The following is a 25421-nucleotide window of genomic DNA, read 5'->3' on the forward strand; positions in this document are numbered from 1 at the left end:
ACTGGAGTACTTTTCAGAACAAACAAAAAGAAATGTAATAGGTTGACTCAAAAGCAGTTGAATGATTGTGTTTATGTGAAGTACAACCTTTTCTTAGACAAGAAGAAGGTGGAAGGGCAAACTTCATATGCAGCACTTGACTTGGATGACATTGATCCATATTCAGCAGATTGGATTGCTCCTTCTAATGGTGAGGATGCAAATGTGGATGTGGGTGATCCTTTATTGATAGATGAGCAACTAGCTGAGTTTGAGATTGACGTAGATGACTAGGATGCAGATTTGGCAGCACGTGAGGAGGATTATGGCTTGGTCATCCATCAGAGGATTCTGTTGAGCCTGAGGCACCTGTTGAGGATGTTGCCACAATAACTTCTTCAACACCACCCACCTAGCAGTAACAATCTCTTTTGTGCTTTACTGTAGACACAATTTATGATTGCTAGTTTTAGTTTTCATTGATGCCAAAACTTGAACTTAAGTATTCAAAGTTCTAGTTTGATGGAGTTTGACTTCTATAAGTTCTGAACTTATTTATATTCAAATATTGTACCACTTGCTTTTTGTATATGATTCTATCACCATGTTTATCTACTAAGTTTTAGTTGCTATGAATTACTGTTTAACTCAAAAGTTTCATCAATAAATGATGGATATCTCAAATCTTATATGTTCTACAAATTTGGTGTGTATGTATGCGCTTTCAAGAATATTTTAAGAAATTGTATATATTGAAATGTTCAATAAAAGTGTTGATTTATTGTCAAATTTTTCCCCGAGCGTTTGCTGATTCCAAGATTTTCAAAATTTTGGATCAGCCAAGATATTACCGATACTGAATTTTTAAACTATGAATAAATTAATGAAATTAAAATATATAGAGTAAAATAATAATTCAAAAAAGAATTTGGGAAGTATCAATTGAGGGCCTTTGAATGTGAGATCAATGTCTAAGCAACATATCAATAGATTGGAGATATCGAAAGACATTTGCCCCACAACCCAAAAACATTTGTTTGGATCAAGATCGCAGTGAAGACATTGGATCTCGAGCATATAATAGCCCTTTGCTTTATCTAATCTACACACAGCAATTAGAGACCATATGTAGCGCCACGTGGATCACTGTCAAACACATTGATGGATCTGATCAGTGATTGTCAAGGAGGGACTTGTAGATTTTTTTGGCAGACATTTTTTATTACTAGCCTTTGCGTTGCGGTCACATCACGACAAACCCAGACAAGCTTCCCTCCACGCAAGCCATTGTGACTACCCTCGCAATCTGCCTCATATCCAATTTGCATCAGAGGCCTTCACATTTCCAACAACATCAGCCATTGCTCCATCCTTGCGAGCTCACCAATTTGAGTGATCTGATATTCAAAATGCTCATGCATTGAATTCTGCATCAAATTCTACGTTAGCATTTCAATCTGATCTGATATTCGAGGCAACGTGGAATTAATAAAGGAAGGTGAATTTAGAAGCAATCCCTAAGTAAATCCAAGAGTGAACCTTCAGACCAAGAAACTGCAATTTAATCAAAATCAGAATTCAGTACAGATCAAAGGCAAGCCCAGGGAATCAAGGCCAATTTGAAGAAGTAAAGGCAATTAAATAGGATTGAAGCATCCTAAGAAAATAAAATAAAATATATTGTTGGTAGACAATGAAGTACAGAAGGGGTAAGGATTATTTGGAAAGCGGAAAGTTAAGGCAAGCAAAACACAAGACACACATGAGACATGTCATCCTACATCAAAGGGGTAAATGAAGATCACAACAACAACCAATGCTTCTGAGTGAATTGTGCAGATCATTAATCATAATCGTTCTAATGTAGACGTGCATAGATTGGAGATGTTGAATGATTCCAAGTGCAGATTTAACCCTAGCAAAGTTGCTAAGTTGATTTTTCATCCTTTTAATAATATTTTTAGTAGTATTTTCAAAAAGTTTTAAAATTTCAATCTATCTGTGATCCTCGTAGGCTAATTATTGTGGATAGAGGGTCTTCTGTGGTAGTGGCTTGGCTTGGGAGGGTCTTATCTTCTCCAGATTTCAGTAAGCTACAGGTTGGTCTTCGTTTGGCTCAGATCGGACTTTGTTTGGGCTTAGTTTTGTGTACTTACTATTTGTGGTAAGTTGGTGTTGATTGAGATGGACCCTTTCTATTTTTGGAAAATGCATTTGGTCACATGGAGAAATAATAGGTATGACTCCTATTTTAGATGGCATATTTAAATGATGAGTATTTTGGGAGTTATGATATTTTTAGTGGCCAAATTATTATTAATTATTACATGGCTTATTATAAAGTTATAATTTAACTTTATAATTTCACTTAAGTTGAGAGTTGAGTTATCATTGGAAAGTGTCATTTATTAATTAGTTAAGCCAAGTTAAGTGAGAGAATCTAAAGGAAGCTTCTAATTAATGTTGTGTGGTGAAACTTCTTGAGTGAAGTTACATTTTGGCGACAAAAGGGAATTTGGAAGTTATAAATACAAGTCCATTTGTTCAGAAAAGCACGCTTGAATATATTTTTGCTTTTGTTGCCTTTGTGGCTTTCCTTAGGTTCTGTTTTTCAAATCTTTTGCTGAGGTATAAGGGTTTGATCTAAGGTTTTGCTCCATTATTGAAGTATAGTGGCGGTTGGTTTCTTGTGAATTTTGTTCCTGAAGATTGCTTGAAGTCATTGTTGAGGTATATTGATTTCATTAGGTAAATATCCTTACTGTGATTATCTGTGACTGGGAAATTGGAATTGTAAATTTTGAAAAATAATTTATTGTTTTCCATTACTGCATTATTGTTTCTTGGAGGACTGTTATACTGAGATTTCAAAGGTGTTGGAAATTCAAAGGTGTTGGAAATCTAGTATGTTCTGGGGCTGCCTTTGAATGTGTTTACAATGATGATCTAAGTGCTCAAGGGATTCAGTTTGGACATCAAATATCCTTTGCATTTCATGTGGTTTTACACTGCTAATATACTTGAGTCTGGAGGTTACTGGAATTTTACAAATAGGGGGTCCATTGACTGAATTGTGGACTCCCAATTTCCCACAATCGGAAAGTCGAGCTGCAAGATTGAGTTATTGATCCTTGGGTGGTTTTTTCTAATCTGCTGGTGCTTGCATTTGGCGTAGTGCTTAAGCAATTTGGGCAGTGATTTCAGACTCGTATTTGCCTACCTGTGAATGCTCAGACTGGGTGAGTTAATGCTGCAAGTCTGAATGCAATCCTGGGCATTGGGAAAATTATTATAGTTAGAACCATAGATGGAAAACTCGCCGAGTTTCCTAGCTCGGCGAGTTTTTAACCAGTTAACTCGCCGATTTAAAAACTCGGCAAACTGGTAAAAACTCGCCGAGTAATCGGCGAGTAGTCGGCAAAAACTCGGCGAGTTTTTCCTAAAAACTCGCGGTTTACTGGTGAACGCGGCCTGTGAGGATTTAAGCGGCAGTGAGTGTGTTTTTTCTCATTCTTTCTTGTATTTGCATTGTTTAGAACCTTGAGGAGTGAAGAGAAGAAGGTTTGGAGGCATTCTTGGCTGATTGCAAGTGATTCAAGGCGGATTTGAGTGGATTGTAGAGGATTCTAACCGATTTTAGAAGACAAATTTCTTTCCAGGTATGTTCATCTTATCATAGTTTGAAAACTTTTTATAGTTTTATAACAAATGTTCTTTTGTTTTTGTTGTTTTTTGTAAATGTTTTCAAATCATTTAAAATCATTTTGAATCATTTGAAACCCTAGCTTCTAAGGATATGGTTGAAGTTTGTTGTTTGCTAAGGATATGGTTCAAGTTTGAAGTTTGAATCATTTGAAACCCTAGCTTCTAAGTTCTAACTTTGTTTATTCATTTCTCTATATATTTATGTGTAGGGCAACGGTCAACCATTAAAAAAATGACAAACCCACAAGAAGAGTGGCCACAAACACCATGCCCATCTGGATATATAGGCACTCGACCTAAAAATGCAAGAGATAAGGCATGGCGGTATGCCTATGAAGCTCCAAATCCAAATGATATTGGGAAGGTGATATGCATTCCCTGTGAGAGAATTATTTCTGGAGGCATAAACCGCCTCAAATACCACCTTGCAGGCATAAAGAAACATGACTCAAATCCTTGTCTCAAGGTAACTGATGAAGAAAAAAGATTCATCCATGCCCTACTTGCAGCTGCTGAAGAGAAAAAATTGAATAGGGAGAGGGCAAAAATAGCTATGAGGGCAGCCATAGCTGAATCTGAAGGAGCTCCTTTTGATATGCAAGAGGAAGAAGAAGCACTTGAGAACATACCCGGATCTCTTCGTGGCCCACGGATCCGCAAACAAAATTTCTCTTTTACCGGTTCCACTTCTTCTACATCTCCTACTTCTTCATCATCACCATCTAGATCCCCATCAGGGATAGGTGGTTATTTTGTGCCCAGGAACACACCTGGAGCACAGCCATCATTAGAGGGCACTGCATGGTTTAAGGAGGTGCATGAGCAAACTGATATTGCAGCAGCTGATTTTTGGTTTTTCAACAATATCTCAATGAATGCCGCTGATAGTCCCTATTGGGTCAATATGGTGAATGCAATGACAATATCAGGCAAAGGGTACAAGCCGCCTAATCGCAAGGATATGAGTGGAAGGTTAGTATTTTACTATTTAGTAATTGTAAATAATTGAGATTCACTTTAGTTCATTGTTATATTTTAAATCTTAATTGTTATAACTTATTTCCTAATTTTTTACTAACACTTACACTTTATTTAATATTACACTTAAATTTTGTAGGTTGCTTGACAAAGCGGTTGGTAGGGCAAGATTGTTGATAGAAGACCAAAAGAAAGAGTGGAAGAAGTATGGCTGCACCATTTTATCTGATGGGTGGACAGATGGAAGAAGTAGAACCATTATTAACTTCTTGATTGCTTGCAAAGATGATGTGGTGTTTTGGAAATCTGTCGATGCCTCCAACAAAGTGAAAAATGCAGCCACATTGGCTTTAATGTTGGAGAATGTTGTCATGGAGGTGGGAATAGAGAATGTGGTGCAAATAATCACAGATAATGCAGCAGCATATGTGGCAGCAGGTAGATTTAATTTTTTATATTTGAATCAATATGAATCATGAATGTAATGCTATGGTATTATTCAATTTAGATTTGATGTAATTTGTAAATACTAAATATGGAAAGTTTGTTACTGATTATTGATTTTTTGCTAATCTTTTAGGTAGAATCCTCCAAGAGAGGCATCCCACACTTTTTTGGTCACCTTGTGCAGCACATGTCCTTGACCTTCTTTTAGAGGACATAGGAAAACTTGATTGGGTGAGTCCAGTTGTGGAAGATGCTAGGCGAGTCACGAAATATATCTATAATCACCCATGGGTTCTCAGTTTGATGAGAAAAGCCACTAAAGGCAAAGATTTGATGAGACCTGCTATGACAAGGTTTGCAACGGTCTTCTTGACGTTGCAAAGTATTCTTGACCACATATTGGCTTTGAAGCAAATGTTTGTGTGTGCTGATTGGGTTGCTTCACCTTACTCAAAGAAGCCCGAAGGAGAAGCTGTGGCACGAATAGTCTTTGATGATAGCTTTTTTGCAAAGGCTAAGGAGATTGTGGAGGTAACTTCATTATATTTTTAGACTTTTAGTTTATTCAAGTTTCATTTTCAATTCATAACTTACTATGTTATTAACTAATTTGTATTTTTCAAATTTCAAATGTAGATGTCTCTGCCCCTGGTTCTAGTCTTGCGCACATGTGATGGGCAGCAATCCCCAATGGGAGGTCTTTATGAGGCCATGGATAGGGCGAAAGAGGCTGTTAGAAGTTACTATCACGGGGACAGTCTCAGATTTGACCCCATTTGGGAAATAATTGATAGAAGGTGGAACAATATGCTCCACCAACCTATTCATGCAGCAGGCTACTTCCTCAATCCCAAATTCAGGTATTATGATAATTGATTGTCCTTGAAGTTGGGATTTTAATAAGTCTTTATTTTACTTTACTTTTTAAGGTTGTGTAGTAAGACTTGATATCATTTTTTATTTGTTTTAGGGCTGATGATTCCTACTCAGATCCTAATGGAGAGGTCATGGAAGGTCTCTCTAAATGCATTGAGAGAATGATATCAAGTGAAGAGGAGAGAGACCTTATTGTGACCGAACAACAAATCTATGTGGAATCAAGGGGTCCTTTGTTCTCTTCTATGCTAGCAAAGAGAGCAAGATCTACTCAAGCACCAGGTAAAGCGTCAAACATTAAAACTTTTGCTAATTGATAAGTTGTGCTTCTAATTTTGTTTTTTATTGCTTTATAACTTTTTAAATTTTGTTTTGCAGATGCTTGGTGGGCAAGTTGGGGTGGCAATACCCCCAATTTAAGGAAATTTGCTCTCAGAGTCCTATCCCAACCTTGTAGCTCATCCCATTGTGAGCGCAATTGGAGCTTATTTGAGTCCATCCATACAAAGAAAAGAAACAGAATGACTCAAAAACGGCTTAATGACCTTGTTTATGTGCACTATAATCTTAAGTTGCGCATAAAAAAGTCACAGCTCTTAGAACTACCTGGTCCGCTTGATCTAGATGAGATAGATCCTTATTCTGATTGGACAGCACAGGAGCCAAGTCCATTGTTTACACCAGATGAGATCACTGATTTGGAGAGGCAGGCCATGGAGGGGGAGGTTGACACTGATTTTCAGTTCACTATGGATGACATTGAGGATGAGGACGAGGATGATGATGATTCAGGCGAGGATCAGACATTACCATTAGGAGGAGATGCATCCTCTTCCAGGACGCCGAGCCAGTCAGTAGGGACGTCGAGCGAGGGGGCACAGCCACAGAGTTCACAGTCACGCAGCTCACGCCCTATCCCAGTGCGGGGCACTTCTTCTAGGACTAGACCCCCTCGCTTTCCTGCTAGTGCAAGTGGAAAGAGGAAGATGTGATTGGCATTGTCACATTGTATTGATGTATTTAGACTTTTAGTATTTACTTCTAGTTTGACAGATTGAAACTATTTAGTAATTTACTATTTTGCTTCCTACCATGAGCATTCTGCATGAGAATGCAATTTTGTACGCATTATGCATTTATATATATCTAAACTTTGTTTCTTTCTTTTGTATTGTCTTTAATTAACTTATTAGATGCATCTTCTCATTAAATTTTGCAAAATAAATGTATTTTTAATTAAATTTCAGCGGTTTTTTAGGTTCCCGAGTTTTTCCCGAGTTTTTTTTTTAAATCGCCGAGTTTTTCCCGATTAAACTTTTGGGGGGCTTGGCGAGTTTTTGCATTTGGCGAGTTTTCCAACTATGGTTAGAACTGAATCTGTTTAGGCCTGTGTGCACATACCTGGGCAAGCATTTTTGCCATTAGTCACGTCTAGTCTGGATAAGACAAAAATCAACCTACAAACATTGGTTTGGAGATTCGACAAGCAGGTGCCAAAAACAATTCATTGTTATTCTCTATTTTCTGATTGCCAATAAAATTGTCATCTGATAATTGTGTGAGGATTTTCAGAATTATAGTAGCTGATTAGAATTACCTATTGTCAGTTCAGAAGTTCATAATTGTGTTTTCTTCTTTCATGCAATACATGTGAATTTTCATGAGACAATGCAAACAATTAGTTGTAATTCTCTATTTTTTGATTGCCAATAAAATTGTTATCTGATAATTGTGTGAGGATTTTCAGAATTATAGTAACTAATTGGAATTACCTATTATCAATTCAGAAGTTCATAATTGTGTTTTCTACTTTCATGCAATACATGTGAATTTTCATGGTACAATGCAATGGTCTGCGAGTTTACAATACCAAACCCACCATATTTTGGTAACTGGCTTTGTCATGGTATAAGAGTTTTGCTTATATATATCCAGTTTCTTGAGGATTGGTATTTTAAGATAGAGGAGAAGCTGCAATTTTAAAGCAATTGAAGACATATTCCTTTCATTAGATGTTGTGAGCCAGTGAAGGTTTTTACAATCACAACAACAGCCAACGCTTGTGAGTAAATTGTGCAGATCATTAATCATAATCGTTCTGGGGTAGATGTGCATGGATATGTTGAATGATTCCTAGTGCAGATTTAACCCTAGTGAAGTTGCTAAGTTGATTTTTCATCTTTTTGATAATATTTTTAGTAGTATTTTCAAAAAGTTTTAAAATTTCAATCTATCTAGTTGAGGCATTTGACCAAGCAACTAAAAATAAAATACTTACCTGACCAATCTCAGTCAGAAAATAACTCTACGATATTTAAAACCCAAAAGAAACAACCAAATTGAAGATTGTGACACTTTTCGATCACACATTTTTTTAGTGTTTCAAGATATAAAAAAATTATGTTGCACTTGTTTTATTTTGATTCCATTTTCGTGTAGAATCCGATAGAGGCAAAGTAAAAAAATCTCTCTGTATACATTTATGAGGCTGCTGAATATATAAAACTATGTTTATGTAAGAGAAAAGTGAAAATGACTCTACGAACTCTATGTTTGGTTCGATCTATGCGAACCAGGTGGCTAGGGAAAAAAATTTCAGACAATGTTTTAACTTTTGGCACACAAAATATTCCCTCCCCTTTTATTGCAAGTTGATTCAAAACTTGGTTCCCTAGAAACTTTCTAAACTAGAAAAGAATGAACGTAAGGATGAGGGTTGGATTACTATAAAATCTAAATGATCTAGATGACAAGAAGCATTGTTTAATCACCCAAAAACATGAAATTCTTCCCACCCTTATCCTTAGAACTCACATAGGTTAAAACCGCCTTCTCATAGAAGACCGGGTTCGACTTTGTCTAGACATCATTTGGATTCTGAGCTTTTCATTCATCTGAGAGATCCAGTTTTGAAATCACCCTTGCCTAAACTCATATCAGACCTCATAGCCAAACCGGCTAGGAAAGAAGCCCCAACAAGCCAACAGTAAGTAGTCGTCTGTAGACCAGTGGCGACTAACAAGGAGGAAATCCTCACTCTAGATCTTCAAGGTTATGAATGGGAATATACCCAGTGACAATGCCAAAAGTTCAGACTCTATGCCAAATGGACAGGAACAGGTATAGAGGTAGAATCTATTTTGAGATGGTTAAAAGAATCTTATGGTAAGAAATTAGAAGTAAGTATCTTGGAAAATGATTTTCTTTATATTTATTGTTGAAGATCCAATTTGGAAAATTAATTTTTCTTTTAAAATGCCCTAGTTTTCAAGGGAAAATCTTTTTAGAGTCCTTGAATGACAACCTTTCTTTAACCCAAACAAACCAGGCTCCATAATAGATCGAGTTTTTAGTTTACCTAATCTCCCTATTGAACCTCTAACAAAAGAGACTATTGAATTGATAGGTAAAAAGTTAGGGGAATATGTAGGTTTTGTAGAAAGATAATTGGGGTTCTTCTATCTAATGATCATAGTCAGTATGGATGCCACCATTTGTAAACCTAAACCTTTAAAGATCTGCATTAAGAGAAGGTCACTCATAATAAAACCAAGATTCATGTAAGGATCCTTCATAGAGGACCCCGCATCAACTTCTTTGATCCCGAATCAAAGCCCTTCTTTTCCTTATGCTCCTACAAACACGCAGATTATCCTTAATAAGGGAAAGGGAAGCTTTATCATTGTGGGATCCCTTGTAAGGGATGATCTAGAAGAGGGGGAATAAGAGAAGTTGTGCTCTCACTCCCCTCGGTTATAGTGGGAACCGTTGTCTTTGCAGATCAGGGAGGGGAGGCTTCAAGATTCATCATCAATTCCCCCCTTTCAGCCCAGCCAGAGTTAGAGATATTTGTAGCCAAAACAAGGGGTGAGGAAAGTTCTAAGTAAGATCTTACCGAAAACGCGAGGCTAGAAACCACAAAGGAAGGAGGTAGGGACTCCAAAAGGGATAAGCCTCAAAAAGACACATCGATGATACTAAATGAGGAAGGAGGCTTCACAAGTGAAACAAGTTAGAGGAGAGAGGAAAATGATTGCAAAGGAGGGGATCTTCTGGATAATGACATAGATATCTAAGAGGAAACATTATGTGTAAATCAAGCCCTTCAAATGAGGAACTTGATAGCCAAGCTAGAGTGAAGGAAGAGGTTTGGATCATTTCTGAGCATTTATGCTAGTTTTTAGTTAATGAACTAATGAATGAATTTGTGGATGAAATTTGTGATGAGGAAGAAGTAATGAGACAAAAGGAATTGTTGATCAAGGAAATTCTGAAAGGTGATGATCCGATGGAGAAAGTGGAAGTGGAATAGTTACTAGTTGAACTAGAATGACTCAATCAAGTAAGAATAGCTTTGATTGTGCAAAAACAAATAAAAAGAGAGGAAGAAAATCTCTATAGAAATTGAGAATGAAGGATGGATGTGCTCATGGTCAATCCAAATTAATCGATATCTTTAATGTAGGGAAGGAGAAGATCCTTCCCAAGTCGCTATGAATGTCCTAATTTGGGATGTTAGGGGTTTAAATGCCCCGAACAAGCAGCGGGTCTAAAATGTTGCATATAAAAAACAAAAGAAAAGCTCATTTTATTACAAGAAGCGAACCTAGAAAGGAATTATCTAGAGGGTTTTAAAAGAAGCTAGGATTTAGTGAGATATGGGGATCTCCAACTAGGGAAGCCTTAGGAGGTTTAGCTTTCATATGGGACCTGGAGTTTCTAACTATAACATCTTTACAAGATCATGAAAATTGGAGTTGTGGCTTAGTAAGAAGCTCCCAAGTAAAGTTGAGCTTCATGATTTTTAATGTGTATGGCCCTATTCAAAATATGGAGAGAACCAAAGTTTGGAAAGAGACTGAAGAAATATTAATTGTTTATATAGGAGAGATTTCAATCATAGGAGTGAATTTCAATACTATAACTAAGGCATAAATAAAATGAGGTGGAACTCAAAAACTCCCTAAAGTAGTAGTAGATTTTAACAAATGGATTAACAGAAATGGACTAATAGATATTGCCACACTTGGAATAGTGGGAGAAGAGGATTCAGCGATATTGCGGAGAAATTGGATATAATTTTCAAATGCGGATATGGCAAAACTACCCTTTACTCTGGAATCAGAAGTCAAACTCATCTCAAGTTCAGATCACTACCAGGTTGAATTACACATCATAAAGGAAAAAAAAGTGAAGATAATTGTCCTTTCAAATTTGAACAAGTGTGGTTTAAGGATGAGGGCTTTCTAAAGATGATAGAAAAATGGTGTAAACTGTAACGAAATTGTGTTATTTGGGTTTAAACTTTACCAAGTGGTTAACAAACTAAAAATTATTAAGCAAAGGCTTGAGGTATGGAATTCTGAACACTTTGGAAATAGCTTTGAAAACAAGGAAGAATTGGAAGAAGAATTGGGAAATCTAAATGAGGAGGTTATAGAGAAAGCGATGGATTTAGCCTTATATGAAAGAGAGAAGTGCCTAATGAAGGATTATAAAGACACCTTAACTAAAGAGGAATTGTTTTGGAGACAAAAATCAAGAGAAACATGGTTAGATGCAAGGGATAGAAACACAAAATTCTCTCAAAACAAGGAAGGGGAAAAATTATAGGCTACCATACTTATTTGTAATGTCCCTATTGGTTGCCAGCATCAGAATTTCCGGGATTAGTCTAATATTGGATCCTCGTAGGCTAATGGGGATGGCTAGAGGGTCTTTTGAGGATTGATTCATCTCCAACATTCAGCAATTTATGGATTTGGCCTTCGTTCGATGTCATTTGGACTCCATTTACCATACTTACTAGTAAGTTAGGGGTAATAGAGATGGACTCTTTCTATTTTTAGAAAGTGTATTTGGTCACATGTGCAATTACGAAGAGAGATTCCTATTTCAGACGGCATGGTAATCAGATAAGTATTTCAAGAGATATTATTAAAGGTCAAGTGACTTAAGTGATTTATTTAAATATTTGAATGATATACAGTTATAAAGTTAAGTTACTAAAAGAAGAAATTGGATTTTAATCCCACATGGCCTAGTTGTTTGTGTCTTCCCTCATATCGAGGTTATAAAAGCATGGAGCTACATTGGGATTGAGACCATGAATATATGTTAAACTTACAAAACTGAATTTCGTTGCTTTAATTTGACTTGGCTTTTTCTTGAGGATGAAACCCCTTGAGAAAAGAGTGAGACTGGGCGCAAACCTAGGGACTCACACTTCATTATGGACTAACTATTTGGAGAGCTACATTGGATATCTAAAGTAAAGATTGGAGTTTCAAATGTAGGAAGGGAATACGTTTCTGAAGAAGGCAATTTGTGGTAGAAACATTTAGATCATAGCAGCAAATGTGAGCTATTTGGTAGGCAGGAGAGTGATCTTTTCATAACCAAAATAAGGTAAATCTTAGTGTGGACCTTACTCTCCGTTCTCATGGGTTTGTCTATCCTAGTCGGCTTCCCCTAGCAGTATTCGCAGCAGGGACTGGCGTAGAATTTGAGAGCAGTGGTTGGCATCATATCCATGTCCCATAGCAGATACACAACACAGAACTCCCTCAGGACAAAGGTATCAGGCAATAAAGAGTAGCAGGAAGAGTTTATGCAGACTGGCAGTGACTGCAGGAAAGTTCAACGTAGTGACCTCTCATAGCAACACCAAACTCTTCTCCAAACTGTCGGCAGTCTCTAGTGATGAAACCGAGTTTGTATGTAATCACATCATCCACTAGCAGACACGTATGTATTATGCAATCCTCTAATGCATAGTCATTCCCTTGTTTGCATCTATATAGTATTCGGTAGATTCTCCATAGCTTGTTTGTATTGCAATCTACGTATATGTATGCAGAGGTAAATGTGAGTTTGGAAATGCCTGAATCCCATTTATGAATGGCCATCATCTTTTGTAAAACATTAGTTAAATCTGTACTGCAATTTTTCCTTTAACTCACAACTATTGGGTGTCTATTTTGCTTGTTAAAATTTTTGGTTAAATGAATCCATTTCTTTAAGGAAGTAAAAAAAAGAATATTGCAGTAGTATAACAACAATACCGTGCTCAAGATCTTTGTTTGCAAGACAACCATTCGACAAAATTCTTGCCAGTCAAGTATACCTTCTTGATCAAATCAAGCAGAGAATATTACAGTAACATATTGTGATATATTTTGGAGTGACTCTTTCTCAACAGCGTTAGAACTTAATATCAGGGTTACATGCCAACTGTATGACAAAATAAACCAAGTGGAGATTTAATTATTTTTAATCATTTTAAGTCCAGATCATTACATTATCCAAGATCGTGGATGCACTTTAACATAATGTTCCATCATTCCTTAGCGGAATTCATACGACACAATGCAATGTAAAAGACATACATATGAAATAAGAAATAAGACTGGTTGAATATTCTCATGACCTGGGATTGTAACTTAGGATTTGATGTCGTGGTCTGGCAACACGGCTCTAGCACGGAAATACTGTCAAAGTGTGGTCAATACTGTATGGTGGTAATGTAATATGATCCTCCAAGCAATGCTGGTCTCATTAAACAATGTAATGGAAAGAGAGAGCTTCGACTCAAAGCAATCACATGAGAAAGAGAAATGATTTCCTGAATGATTGATTCTAACCATGGGTCAAGTAAGTAATGTCTCTCGTGGCTTCATCAGTTACAAGAAGGAATCTTGATCAAGCTAAATATCGGTTACAAGAGGCTTCTCATATCTTTCAAATTTTAAAAGAAAAATAATGCCGAGATGAAGGTGGCAAGCACTCATCGGAATGGAGCCAAAATTAAGACATAATGATTATACTTTCTCATTATATATATATATATATATATATATATATATATATATATATATATATATGCCTGTGTAATTTTGAGAGCACGTATAATTCCTTTTTATCATTATATTCTCTCCAGGCTTGCATGTGTGTGTGTGTGTGTGTGTGTGTGTGTGTATAAGTGCAAATTATAGATATTAACAGAACATCATGGTGACATTATATATACAAATATGAAGTTACAATTGTTGACCACTCCCACCGTCTCAAAAATAAAAGAAAGGTAATAGTTCCTCTCATGATATAAAATGTTTAACATTTTCTCTTGTTTTCAGAACCGATCAAGTAGCTCATGACTGTCCAAGGTATACTCTGTTGCCTAGTCGTTAAATCCTTTATCAAGGTAGTTAGAACCCATACTTGATGGTTTGGCAATGGACTAAATTGGTGCCCCATTCCTTAAATCCCATTTAGCAATGCTTTTCCCCCTTCGTCTGCTTGTGCAACCAAAAATGCATATTTCCATAATAATAACATGTTCCTTCATTTGAAGTCAAAATATCAGAAAAAAAACAATAACCGATAAGAGTCACAACAACTAACCACCACTAACATTTATCTTAAAATATAAACATTCATTTTGAAATGAAATAACAATGAACAACTAACAAGTCATTTTCACATAAATAAAAAACAATGAACCATAACTTCCATTTCACAAGATCATGACATTTGAGAGTTTTAACTAACCAATGCAATCGCTATAAGATTATTTAAAAGAAATCAAAATTTGGGATGTAACAACATTGCAAAAGAGGCAATAAAGTTATTTGAGAAATCTTCAATAATAATGGTAACCAGAAGTTAGGGGCAGAGGAAAGCATTATTAAGAACATCCCAGAGCTTATATCCTATGAACAAAATAAAAGACTGTTGAGAAAATTTACCTCGAGGAAGTAAGTGCGGCCCTCAAGCAAATGAATCCAAATAAGTCTCCAAGGTCAAATGGGTTGTTGGCATGTTTCTTTCAAACATACTAGGACTAAATAGGTATGGAGGTAAAGAGAAAACTCCTCAGGGAGGTGAATAATACCTTAATTACCCTTATCTCAAAAAAGGAGAAATCAAAGACCTTTAATGATTATTGTCCATAGCTCTTTGCAATACTCTCTTTAAATTATTTACTAAGACTATGGCAATGAGAATCCAAAAACTTCTCCCAAACTTGATTAGCGAGGAACAAACAGGGTTTATACATGGAAGATCTATCTTTGATGGAGTCATTATTGCCCAAGAGGCCATACATATTGTTCAAAATAACAAAGAACCTAGTATGTTAATTAAGCTTGATATTAAAAGGCTTATGATAGAGAGGATTGGGGCTTTTTGAGGAAATGCCTCGAAGCCTTTAGGTTCGCAAAACAATGGGTGAATTTGATCTTTGAATGCATGTCCTCTCCTAAGTTATCAATACTAGTAAGTGGATCACTCGAAGGCTTCTTTGGAATTAGCAAGGGCCTTATACAGAGGGATCCAACAACCCACCAGTAGTTTGTTGATATCACTATGCTTTATGGAGAAAATACCATACAAGAGGAAAGAGCATTTAAAACAATAGTAAATCAATACACCATTGCATCAGGTCAAGAGATTAACCCCAAGAAGTTAGAAATCTTCTTCTTTAGTACCCATCGTAATATGGAGCAGTAGATTTGCCAAATTTTGAATTTCAAAAGAGGAAGTTTACCTTGTGAATACTTGGTTCTCCCTTTAGGCAAAGGGGCTCATTCGACAAAATTATGGGATCAAATAACAAAAATGATCAAAAAAAAATTTGATTCCTGGAAAGGAAAATGGCTCTCTTTTGTGGATAGAGCAATGATGATACAATCTATCTTTTCAATACAACCTATTTATCAATTGTCTTGTATTGATCTCCCCGAAAAAAACAGGGACGAAAGCAACGAAAAGACTTTCTTTCACTAGAGAACAGGGGAAAAGAAAAAAATTCCTTGTTAGCTTGGGACAAGGTATGCAAACCAAAAGACAAGGGAGGTGTAGGGATCAGAGACATCGAAATCCAAGGAAACGCTTAAGGAGCTAAACTAGTATGGAGAATTACAAGAATCCACACCTTAAGTGGATAAAGATCCTATTAAAGAAATATCTAAGCAATACTAATTCGATTAGCATATTTAGGGAGAAATCACCGCGTAGAGGATCAAGAATTTGCAACTTAATGATGGATTGTAGATCCTCCATTTAGGATAGACTAACTTGGAACTTGGGGCAAGGGGAAGAAGATCTCTTCTGGCAAAGACTCTTGGGGAGAATATGGTGCTTTCGAAAAGGATGGTAAACTAGCCCAGTTAAGGTTGACACTTGAAGCTAGATGCGGAAAAAGAGTTATAGATTATATTACGTTTGAGGGTGGAGGAAAAGGTTGGAAATGGAAGGATTTTACGGACATAAACCTTCCACCTGAGGAAGTGGAAGGTCTAAAAAGGACCTTATCAAACAGGAAATAAACTTTAAATTTTGGCAAGGACAAATTGATGTGGGATGGAAGCAATAGTGGGGAATACAAATCAAAGGAGGGGAATAAATTCCTCGGGTCTCTCCAAATGAGCACAAAGGACTCCCTCCCTTCAACATTATGTTGGAATAAAGCTTGTTTGGCTAAGGCAAGATTTTTCACTTGGTTAATCTTAAATGGGAAGGTCCTTACCTCAAAAAGATTTAAGAGAATGGGATTCCAAGGCCCAAGTAGATGTCCTTTATGTGAAAGTGATGAAGAATCCATTGACCAAATTCTTTTGCTTTGCCCTTATTCGAGTCAATGCTGGAAATGGATTTGATGATAATTGGGATGGGTATCAACATTTCCAAGAACTTTAACAGATATGCCACATACTTGGCCCCTCCTTAGAAACAATAGTATTTATAGCTTTTTATGGATATCTACACCTTCCATAGTCCTATGGTAATTATGGAAGGAACACAACTGAAGAATTTTTCAGGATAAGAAGATGAATGTAGAACAATTTCTAATTAAAATCGAGACTTTTGTCATTGAACTTACTGACATTCGAGTTTTGAATAAACAAAAGGAGGAAGCTATAATGTCTCATTGGGATGAGAAAATGAGAGCCAAGTGGATAGGTCTAAAATTACCCCCCTTTATAGGAGCAGGGGGGGACTTCAAAAAGCAAATGAGAGATGTCCCAATGACAACCACCGAAGGAGGGATGGTTTAAACTCAATTTTGATAGAGCTTCAAGAGGGAATTTGGGTAGAGAAGGCATTGGTTGTAGTAGCCATAACTCAAAAGGCAAGGAGATAGCAAGGTTAGCAAGATATATAGGATAGAAACTAATAATTGGGTGGAATTAAAGGCTTTGGTTGAAGACTAGAATTGTGTAAAGCTCTTGATTGCAAGAATGTTGAGATTGAAAGAGATTCTACAATTATAATAAATGCTATAAAGAAAGGATCCCTTATTAATTGGAGACTGGACTCATTTTTTTCTAGAGCCCTCTCACAATGCCATACCTTTTACAAGATCACAATCAATCATATGCAATGGGATGACAATCAAAGAGGGGATGAATCAACTAATATAGGTATGGAAGGTGGTCAAACATAAGAAGTCAAAATTTCAATACAGGGACTCCATCTGAATTAGGGATGGTTTAGATTTTTTAGAATTTCAACCATAGTTTACATCTCACTATCCTGGGAAGATTTAGGGGTCTTTCATTAGCTTTTACCTATAGCCTATATCTTGCATTGATGCAGGAGCATCCTAGGGAAGTTGGCAATCTTGTATGTAGGGGCTTTGTGCTCGATTTTGTGGAGTTATGATTTTGTTGGGGATCTGTTTGAGGCATATTGGGGAACCTTTCCTTAAGTGCGCATGTTGTTTTGAGTCATCTTCTTGGAGTTAGAGTCATTTTAGTGGTTGTTGGTAATGTGTTCTTATTTACTGACAGAGCTTTGGAGATTGTATTTTTGAGCTTCAATCCGAGGGAGTTGGTGTGTGTGCTCGTGCTCTTAGATTTGGATGGTTGGCACATGGACCTATGCCTAAGTGCACGTATTCTTATGTGGTCTTATGAGTTAGTTATGCATTGTAAACTTGGGGCCTATCTTAAGTATTTAATTTTATATCATATATTTAATGTTTGATGCCAAGCCAACTTGTGGCTTGAAGGGTGTATTGAATGTAGGTGCATTTAATTAATGTAATTGGCTAGGTCGACCTGTGGCTTGCTTTAATATAAGTAGAGGGTCTTGTGGAGTCTAGAGTCATTATCATTCATCTGACATGGAGAAGATGAGTAGCGGAGAGGAGCGAAGTTTGAGCAGAGCTAGTAGCGAAGTGTTGGCTTGGGAAACAAGGAGGTTACTTGGTGGCTTGCAAGCACGAGTTTAGATTCTTCTTGGAGTTCTCTACCAAGTTGCAGATCTGGTCTAGCTAATGGTTTGGATCTTGCGAGATCTTGTTGAACTTTTATTGTAATTGTTGATGTATTTGGCCGTAACCCTGAAGGCCTTACAGTCAAGCATGTTGCATGAAAATCTGATGATTCTATTATGAGAATTTGCATTGTTGTGGATCTTAATCTCTGTGTTATTGTTTATATTCCGCTGTGTGGTTGTTTGTTGGGGTCTAGGACATCTCCTTTGGAGACTCTCCTGCCTTGCACATCGCTAGGTTGTATCAGAGCGAAGGTTGGATCTGGTTGATTTGTTGCAGAGGGGTTGCGAAGATCTTGGAAGATGCCTCCGAGACAATTGGACCCTATGGCGATTGAAGATCTCTGTGATGTTGTGGAAGTGAGGATCTCAAAGAAGATTAAAGCAAAATTCTGATCTGAGGTGGTGCTGATGGAGAGTGGTATGATTGCTGAGATCGTAAGTGCTATAGGTGGTGTACCTCGGCATATGGGTACCGAAGATGGTTATGAGGAAGTTGTTGAATACTTTGAGAGGTTACTAGATCGAATGGTGAAGGTAGAACTGATCGAGTTGAGAGACCTATGGGAAATAGGGCTAGTCAGTTTGATAGATCTAGATCCCTATTGAAGATGAAGCATAAGATAGAGGTTTCTAAAATTTCAGGTACTTTGAATCCTGAAGACTTGATTGATTGGATTGGTGAATTGGAAGACTACTTTGAGTTAGAGGATATTGAAGATTCGCTTAGAGTGAGGTTGGCACAGACTAAGTTGAAAGGACATGCTTCTTTATGGTGGAGGAAATCGCAGTGAGATAGAGAAGAGGAAGGTGAAATGAAGATCGCTAGATGGATATTGATCGTGACTAGGTTGACGGCTATGTTCATTCTTGCTGATTATGAACTTGAGTGAAGTAGAAGGATATGACTGTGAAAGATTATACTGAGGAATTCTACAAGTTGACTATTCGGTCTAGGCACAGAGAGTTGTCTAAAGAAAAGTTGGCTAGATATATTAATGGTTTGAGATTCAATATTCAGGATGAGGTTGGTATGCTGAATATTGCTTCAGTTGAGGATGCTTATCAGTATGCTTTGAGAGAAAAAGAGAAGTTGAAGAGGAGACAACAAGGTAATCCTCAAGGGAAGGAGGAGCAGGATCACTTGGTGAAGAACAAACAAATTGTTGAAGATGAATCGAAACCTATTGAACAGAGGAAGAGGATAGATAAAGGTGCATTAAGGGTACTTTCTACAGATGTGGTGAAGGTCACAAATCTTTTGGATGTCTTAAGGCTGGTGACAGAAGAATTGTTGTGGTGCAAGAGGCTAAAGACTTGGTGATTGAACCTGAGCAGGATGGAGATAGTTTGTTGATTCGAAGAGTGTTTCTTGGAAAGAGGATGTTGAAATCTTGTCAGAGGAGGAATTTGTTCAAGACTCGTAAGTCTGGAGGTAAGATTTGCAATGTGATTGTGGATGGTGGTAGTACTGATAATCTAGTTGCTGAAGAGATGGTTCAAAAACTTGGTTTGAAGAGGGTAAGACATCCTAGTCCTTATAGGATTGGTTGGTTACAAGATGAACATGCTTTGGAGGTGAGTGAGCAATGTCTTGTTGATTTCCAGATTGGGTAGTATAAGGATCAAATGTTGTGTGATATTGTGGACATGAGTAGTTGTCAGATATTACTTGGTAGACCTTGGCAGTATGATTGCCTGGTTTTGCATCATTGTATCAAGAATGTGATTACTATTGAGAAAGGTGGCAGGAAGCATTCCCTGATTCCTTTGCAAAATGAAGAACTTGGTAGGAGGAACTTGAGTTCTAGTGGCCAAGTTGAATTGTGGGATTCTGAAAGGTTTGGAGATCAGTGTGGAAAGTAGATCTATTACACACCGAAGATAGTTGCAGATTCAAAGTTACACAAGTGTAACAAAGGCAAGAGTGTACAAGTTAGTATGGAAGAGGACATGTATGTGAAGAACCAGTTCGAGGTTTATGTCCTAAACCCTAAAAGATGTTCTTCCAACTATTGAGAACATCGTTCTTCTCACCTAGGGTGTTTGATGCAAGAGCATCCTAGGGAATTCAGCAATCCTGTATGCAGGGGCTTCATGCTCGAGTTTGTGGAGTTATGATTTGCGCAGTTGGGGATCTGTTTGAGGCATATTGGGGAACCTTTCCTTAAGTGCACATGTTTTTTGTAGTCATCATCTTGGAGTTAGAGCCATTTTTGTGGTTGTTGGTAATGTGTTCTTTTTTACTTGTAGACTTTTGGAGATTGTATTTGTGAGCTTCAATTCGAGGGAGTTGGTGTGTGCGCTCTCGTATTTGGATAGTTGGTTGGCACATGGACCTATGTCTAAGTGCGCGTATTCTTATGTGGTCTTATGGGTTAGTTATGCATTGTAAACTTGGGGCTTGTCCTAAGTATTTAATTTTATGTCCTGTATTTAATGTTTTTTGCCAAGTCGATTTGTAGCTTGAAGGGTGTATTTAATGTAGGTGCATTTAATTAATGTAATTGGCCGCTGACTTGTGGCTTGGTTTAGTATAAGTAGAGGGTCTTGTGGAGTCTACAGTCATTATCATTCATTGGTGCAAGAGCACCTAGTCAAACTCCTTGTTTTGATTTCTAGTTTTGATTTTGGCATGTACTGACTCTAGCCAAGTTAGGAGTGTAAGTTTGGACATTTCAAGGTCATGTTTGTTTGCTCCTAGATGGATTATGTCTAGTTCAATATAGTCTAGATGTTTTCCGTTTTCTTTGTTGTATAGGGTTTTTGAGAGCAAACCTAAGGATATGGCTCTAATACCGTAGAAGTCATAGTACAGTTGGGATTTGATCTAAATATGCCCTCTAAGGTGTTTTTACACCTTGTTTCATAGTTTAGAAGCCACAATTTGTCATGTTTGTTTGCTCCTAGGTGGATTGAGTCTAGTTCAATCCAATCTAGATGTTTTTTGTTTTCTTTGTTGTTTAGGGTTTTTGAGAGCAAACCTAAGGATATGGGTCTAATACCCTAGAAGTCTTCGTAAAGTTGGGATTTGATCTAAATATGCCCTCTAAGGTGTTTTTACACCTTGTTGCATAGTTTAGAGGCCACAATTTGTCATTTGAGAAAATTTGCATAAGTTGTCAACAATGTTGCAATGGTGTCAACTAGGTCTAAGAGGGAAAAATTGTGAACTTGCATTGAAAATGATGGTTTGAAGGTTTAAACATGCTCAGGCATCATTAAGGAACCAAGTTAATGGTATGTGGCAAGTTTCAAGTATTAAAATGCAAGAATGCTTAGAAATGTAAAACGTTGCTCATGACAATATTGCATTTTGCAAAATTGTCATGACAGCATTATGAAAATATTTTCAAAAACGGTTAGGGCTCCTAGGGGAAAGGTATTTAAACACCTCCAAATGGCATTACACAGGTTAGACATAGTGAGAAGAAAGTTTTGCTATTGAAAATCATGAATTGCTGTCACAGTTTTCATAGTTTTACTTTTTTTCAATTACATGTTCATATTAATGGATTGAAGCTCGAAGTTTTGCAGTAGATTATTAAATTTCATGCTTGTACAATCCTTTTTTATTCAGATTACAAATTTTTACAAGTTCATTTGATTAGGTTGCGTAAATCTTTAGTAATTAGACTGTGTGCTATTCCAGTATTGACAGTTTTGGGCAAATGGCTCCCCCATGAGTTCCTACTGTGGATTCATCACAGCCTTAAGGGAAATGGAAGTGGAGCCAGTGTACATTATGTATATAGTTGCTTGGACCTTGGAAAGTTGGTTAACTATTTTTCATGTGATGCCCTAGGCAAGTCACAATCACTTGGTTAGGCGGTCACGGTGCTTTCAAGAAGCTTTTGGAGGTTTGAATGTGGTAGATAGTTCAAATCACGAGTTGCAGAAGGGGGAGGGTGAAAGATGTTGCTATAGGCAAGAGGAAGAAGTTTCAAAACAAGTTTTACTAAGTCTTTGAATAGACCCTAGCCAATACTGTCATTCCTAATTTGAAACCTTTGATTATAGGCACAAAAGTTACTTTAAGGTGTACGAAGGACTTGGGAACTCGAGACCCACAAAATCTTTTAGTTTCCCAAAAGGGTACTCAAATCCATGATTAATTTACCACCTTGTTCAAAGAAGTTTGGAGTTACAGTCCAAAAACCCAATTTGGAGGGCTAATTCAATTAGGCCTGTTCTTGATAGTTTTGGAATAGATACAAGGAACTTGAAGAAATCTTGTGAGGTTTGTGTCTAGAAGCCTAGGTGAGGACTAACATCACATGTATGAATTCCTCACTCCATGTAGTTGAAAAAATGCTCAAGATGGCTCAAGAGTTGAAGTTGGCAAGTTAGTTTGAAGAGACATTTGGTGAGTGCAAGAAGTAAAATCCTTGGTGTATCTAGATAGTGAAGAATTGGGGGATAGGATAGAGATCCTCTAGAGGTTAGGGTACTAGAGTGAACCCTGCTAGGCTAGGAGAAAGCCTAAGTAAGTCCTAGAGAAGATAAGGACTAAGCAAGCAAACTATCAGTAAATAGATTAATCCACACAGACAATGAACAAGAACAGCAACAGCAGTACTCCTTTTATTATTCGCATATGCCAAGAGATTACATAATGCTTACAATGATTTACAATGTTTTCCCACGGTGTACATATACTGTTCCAAAGAACCTTCCCGAAGGGGTCTGTCGGCTACATAATAAATAATTACCATCTAAATGCTAATCTACCCGTCGGCTACACAATCTTTACCAACGACACTATCTAGTTAGACATCATTCATTCGACATGGAGAAGATGAGTAGTGGGGAGGAGCAAAGTTTGAGTAGATCTAGTAGCTAAGTGTTGGCTTGAGAAACAAGGAGGTTTCTTGGTGGCTTGCAAGCTTGAGTTTAGATTCTTCTTGGAGGTCTCTACTAGGTTGGGATTTGAGCTAGCTAGTGGTTTGGATCTTGTGAGATCTTGCTGAACTTTTATTGTAATTGTTGATGAATTTGGTCGTAACTCGGAAGGCCTTACAGTCAGGCATGTTGCATGAAAATATGATGATTCTGTTATGAGAATTGGCATTGTTGTGGCTATTAATCTCTATGTGATTGTTAATATTTCGTTGTGTGGTTGTTTGTTGGGGGCTAGGACGTCTCCTTTGGGGACTGCCCTGCCTTGTACTACGTCACACATCTTTAGACAATATGATTGGATTGACAGTTTCATTATGGAAGATGGTGTTGGAGCCTAGGAAAATGAGTTTGAGGTGAATTTGGAGGTTCTGGAATCATCCAATTTGAACTCAATGGGCATTCAGAATGACAAGCGCCCTTTTTCCCCATTTTATGCTAGTAGAGTAAGATAGGTTTATCATTGTTGTATTTTTATTTAACTAAGCTGACAAAACACCCTTCGGTGTAGCAAACTAATAATTACACTGCTTAAGATAAGTTTTCTTCCCTGAGGAATGACTACTTCTCCCTATTAGATGTATTTTGTGATGATTTAGAGGTTTTTTTTTTTTTTTTTGTTTAAGAAAATGCTTATATCACTTCACATTTCGTTTCTATGCCCTTACTATATTCATGTTTTGTGACTTTTGAGGGCTTTATCCTTAACGCAAGTGCAAGATATAGTGCTTAGATTATATATACAGGTCCTAATCAGAGGTAGAAGAAGAGCAGGACGGGGAACAACCTCGAAGGAAGGTGGAAAAATGTAACTTGGGACTAAAAGCTTATTTTCTGAATGTGTCTATGTACTTTGTGATGTTTCAAGGCTTGGGTTGTTTATCTAGTCAAAAAAAGAATAAAATAATAATATTAAAATTTTATGAAATTTAATGAATGGTCAAAAGGGATGAAATGAAGAGTTGTAACTCCGTCAAGCATAAGATATTAAAAGCTGATGAGTTCCTCTAAAATGGGATTAGAAGAAGGAAGAAAGAAGGTAATATAAGAACTAAAAATGGAATAATGGAAGAAGAAAGGAATGTGATGGAAATGAGATAGCGACTCTCTCAAAAGGTTGTAACAATGAAACGTTGGGACTCTCCCATCATGAAGATGTAAGTAGGAGGTGAAGTTATTTGTTGAAAGCATGGAAGAAGGGATCATTGTAAGGATGATAATAATAGTAAGATCTGATCTGCAAAAATAGAGCATAGAAATCAAGGCTTAATAGAAGAAAGGAGTGAGAAGATAATGAAGGGTTATGACTTTTTCAAAGGGGGTAATTTTGAAAGGGTGTGAACATCGTAGAGGTCAAACGTGATGAAGAATTTTGACTCTTCCTCACATTGAAAGATATAAAGGAGAAGGTATCATTTGAGTGCATCCAAGGGAGATCAACTTGGGGAATAATATATTATTCTCAAAAGCAACAACAAAAAGTGGTGACACTTTCTTATTAAAGTATGACGGATATTTCATTCCAAGCATTGTAGGAGGACTTGTCAACCATCATCCTTCATCCACTAAGCATTAATTCCTCAAGCAATTGAGGAAACAATCATCAAATACTCATCATTCATCACTTCATCAATCAACATTCTTTCAAGAAATCAAGAAAATGTATAATTCAGCAACCAAGTATCACTTTATCAAATCAACATTCATTCAGTTCATCATCCTCCAATATATCAAACTAGCTTTCCTTATATCACTCTTCAGTCATCTAATCAAAATTACTTTATCATAGCTCAACAATACCTCAAATTAGAGAATCAAAGGATTCAAATTAGAAAACCATCGTTCATTTGGTTGATCAATCATTCAACAACCATCATTAATAGTTGGATAATATGTATAGGTTACCCCAAGTTTTCAAGACAAGGACGATAGGAGGTGGGGGGCGATTTTACAAGATGGCAATATTTTTGCCAAGTTTGGGATGACAATAGGGATGGTTGTACAAAATATACAGAAAATTTGAAGTATTTGAGAAATTGGCATGTATAGTTTACATTCATACGAAGATATGAATAACACATACCATTTAAACATCATAGAACCTAAACATACAGCATGTCAATAGTCAATCGACTTAATCCTCAATATGCATGTGATATTAAGAAAGTAACATACAAAATACCAAAGGCTAAAGTGCTTCCATATAATTTTACACTCAATATAAAAATCAAAATACAGAAAAACAAAGCCCATTGCTG

General features: G+C 36.9%; 2 protein-coding genes across 3 annotated transcripts in view; both read left to right on the top strand.

Annotated features, from left to right (window-relative positions):
• The window catches only part of LOC149569115 (DNA-directed RNA polymerases IV and V subunit 2-like), a 119326-nt gene that overhangs the window by 79438 nt on the left and 14467 nt on the right, over positions 1 to 25421 (top strand). The gene's annotated exons all lie outside the window — the stretch shown is intronic.
• Positions 3308 to 7150, top strand: LOC149569116 (uncharacterized). The gene is made up of 6 exons (XM_089821900.1): positions 3308 to 4656; positions 4802 to 5100; positions 5243 to 5640; positions 5746 to 5969; positions 6080 to 6267; positions 6364 to 7150. The coding sequence occupies exons 1-6, from the start codon at positions 3917 to 3919 to the stop codon at positions 6975 to 6977; spliced, it is 2463 nt and encodes an 820-aa protein (XP_089678026.1). The 5' UTR covers positions 3308 to 3916; the 3' UTR covers positions 6978 to 7150.

This window comes from Cupressus sempervirens, chromosome 3 (genome assembly GCF_028749045.1).
Source record: "Cupressus sempervirens isolate cs-2001-9-10 chromosome 3, ASM2874904v1, whole genome shotgun sequence".
Taxonomy (NCBI): Eukaryota; Viridiplantae; Streptophyta; class Pinopsida; order Cupressales; family Cupressaceae; genus Cupressus; species Cupressus sempervirens.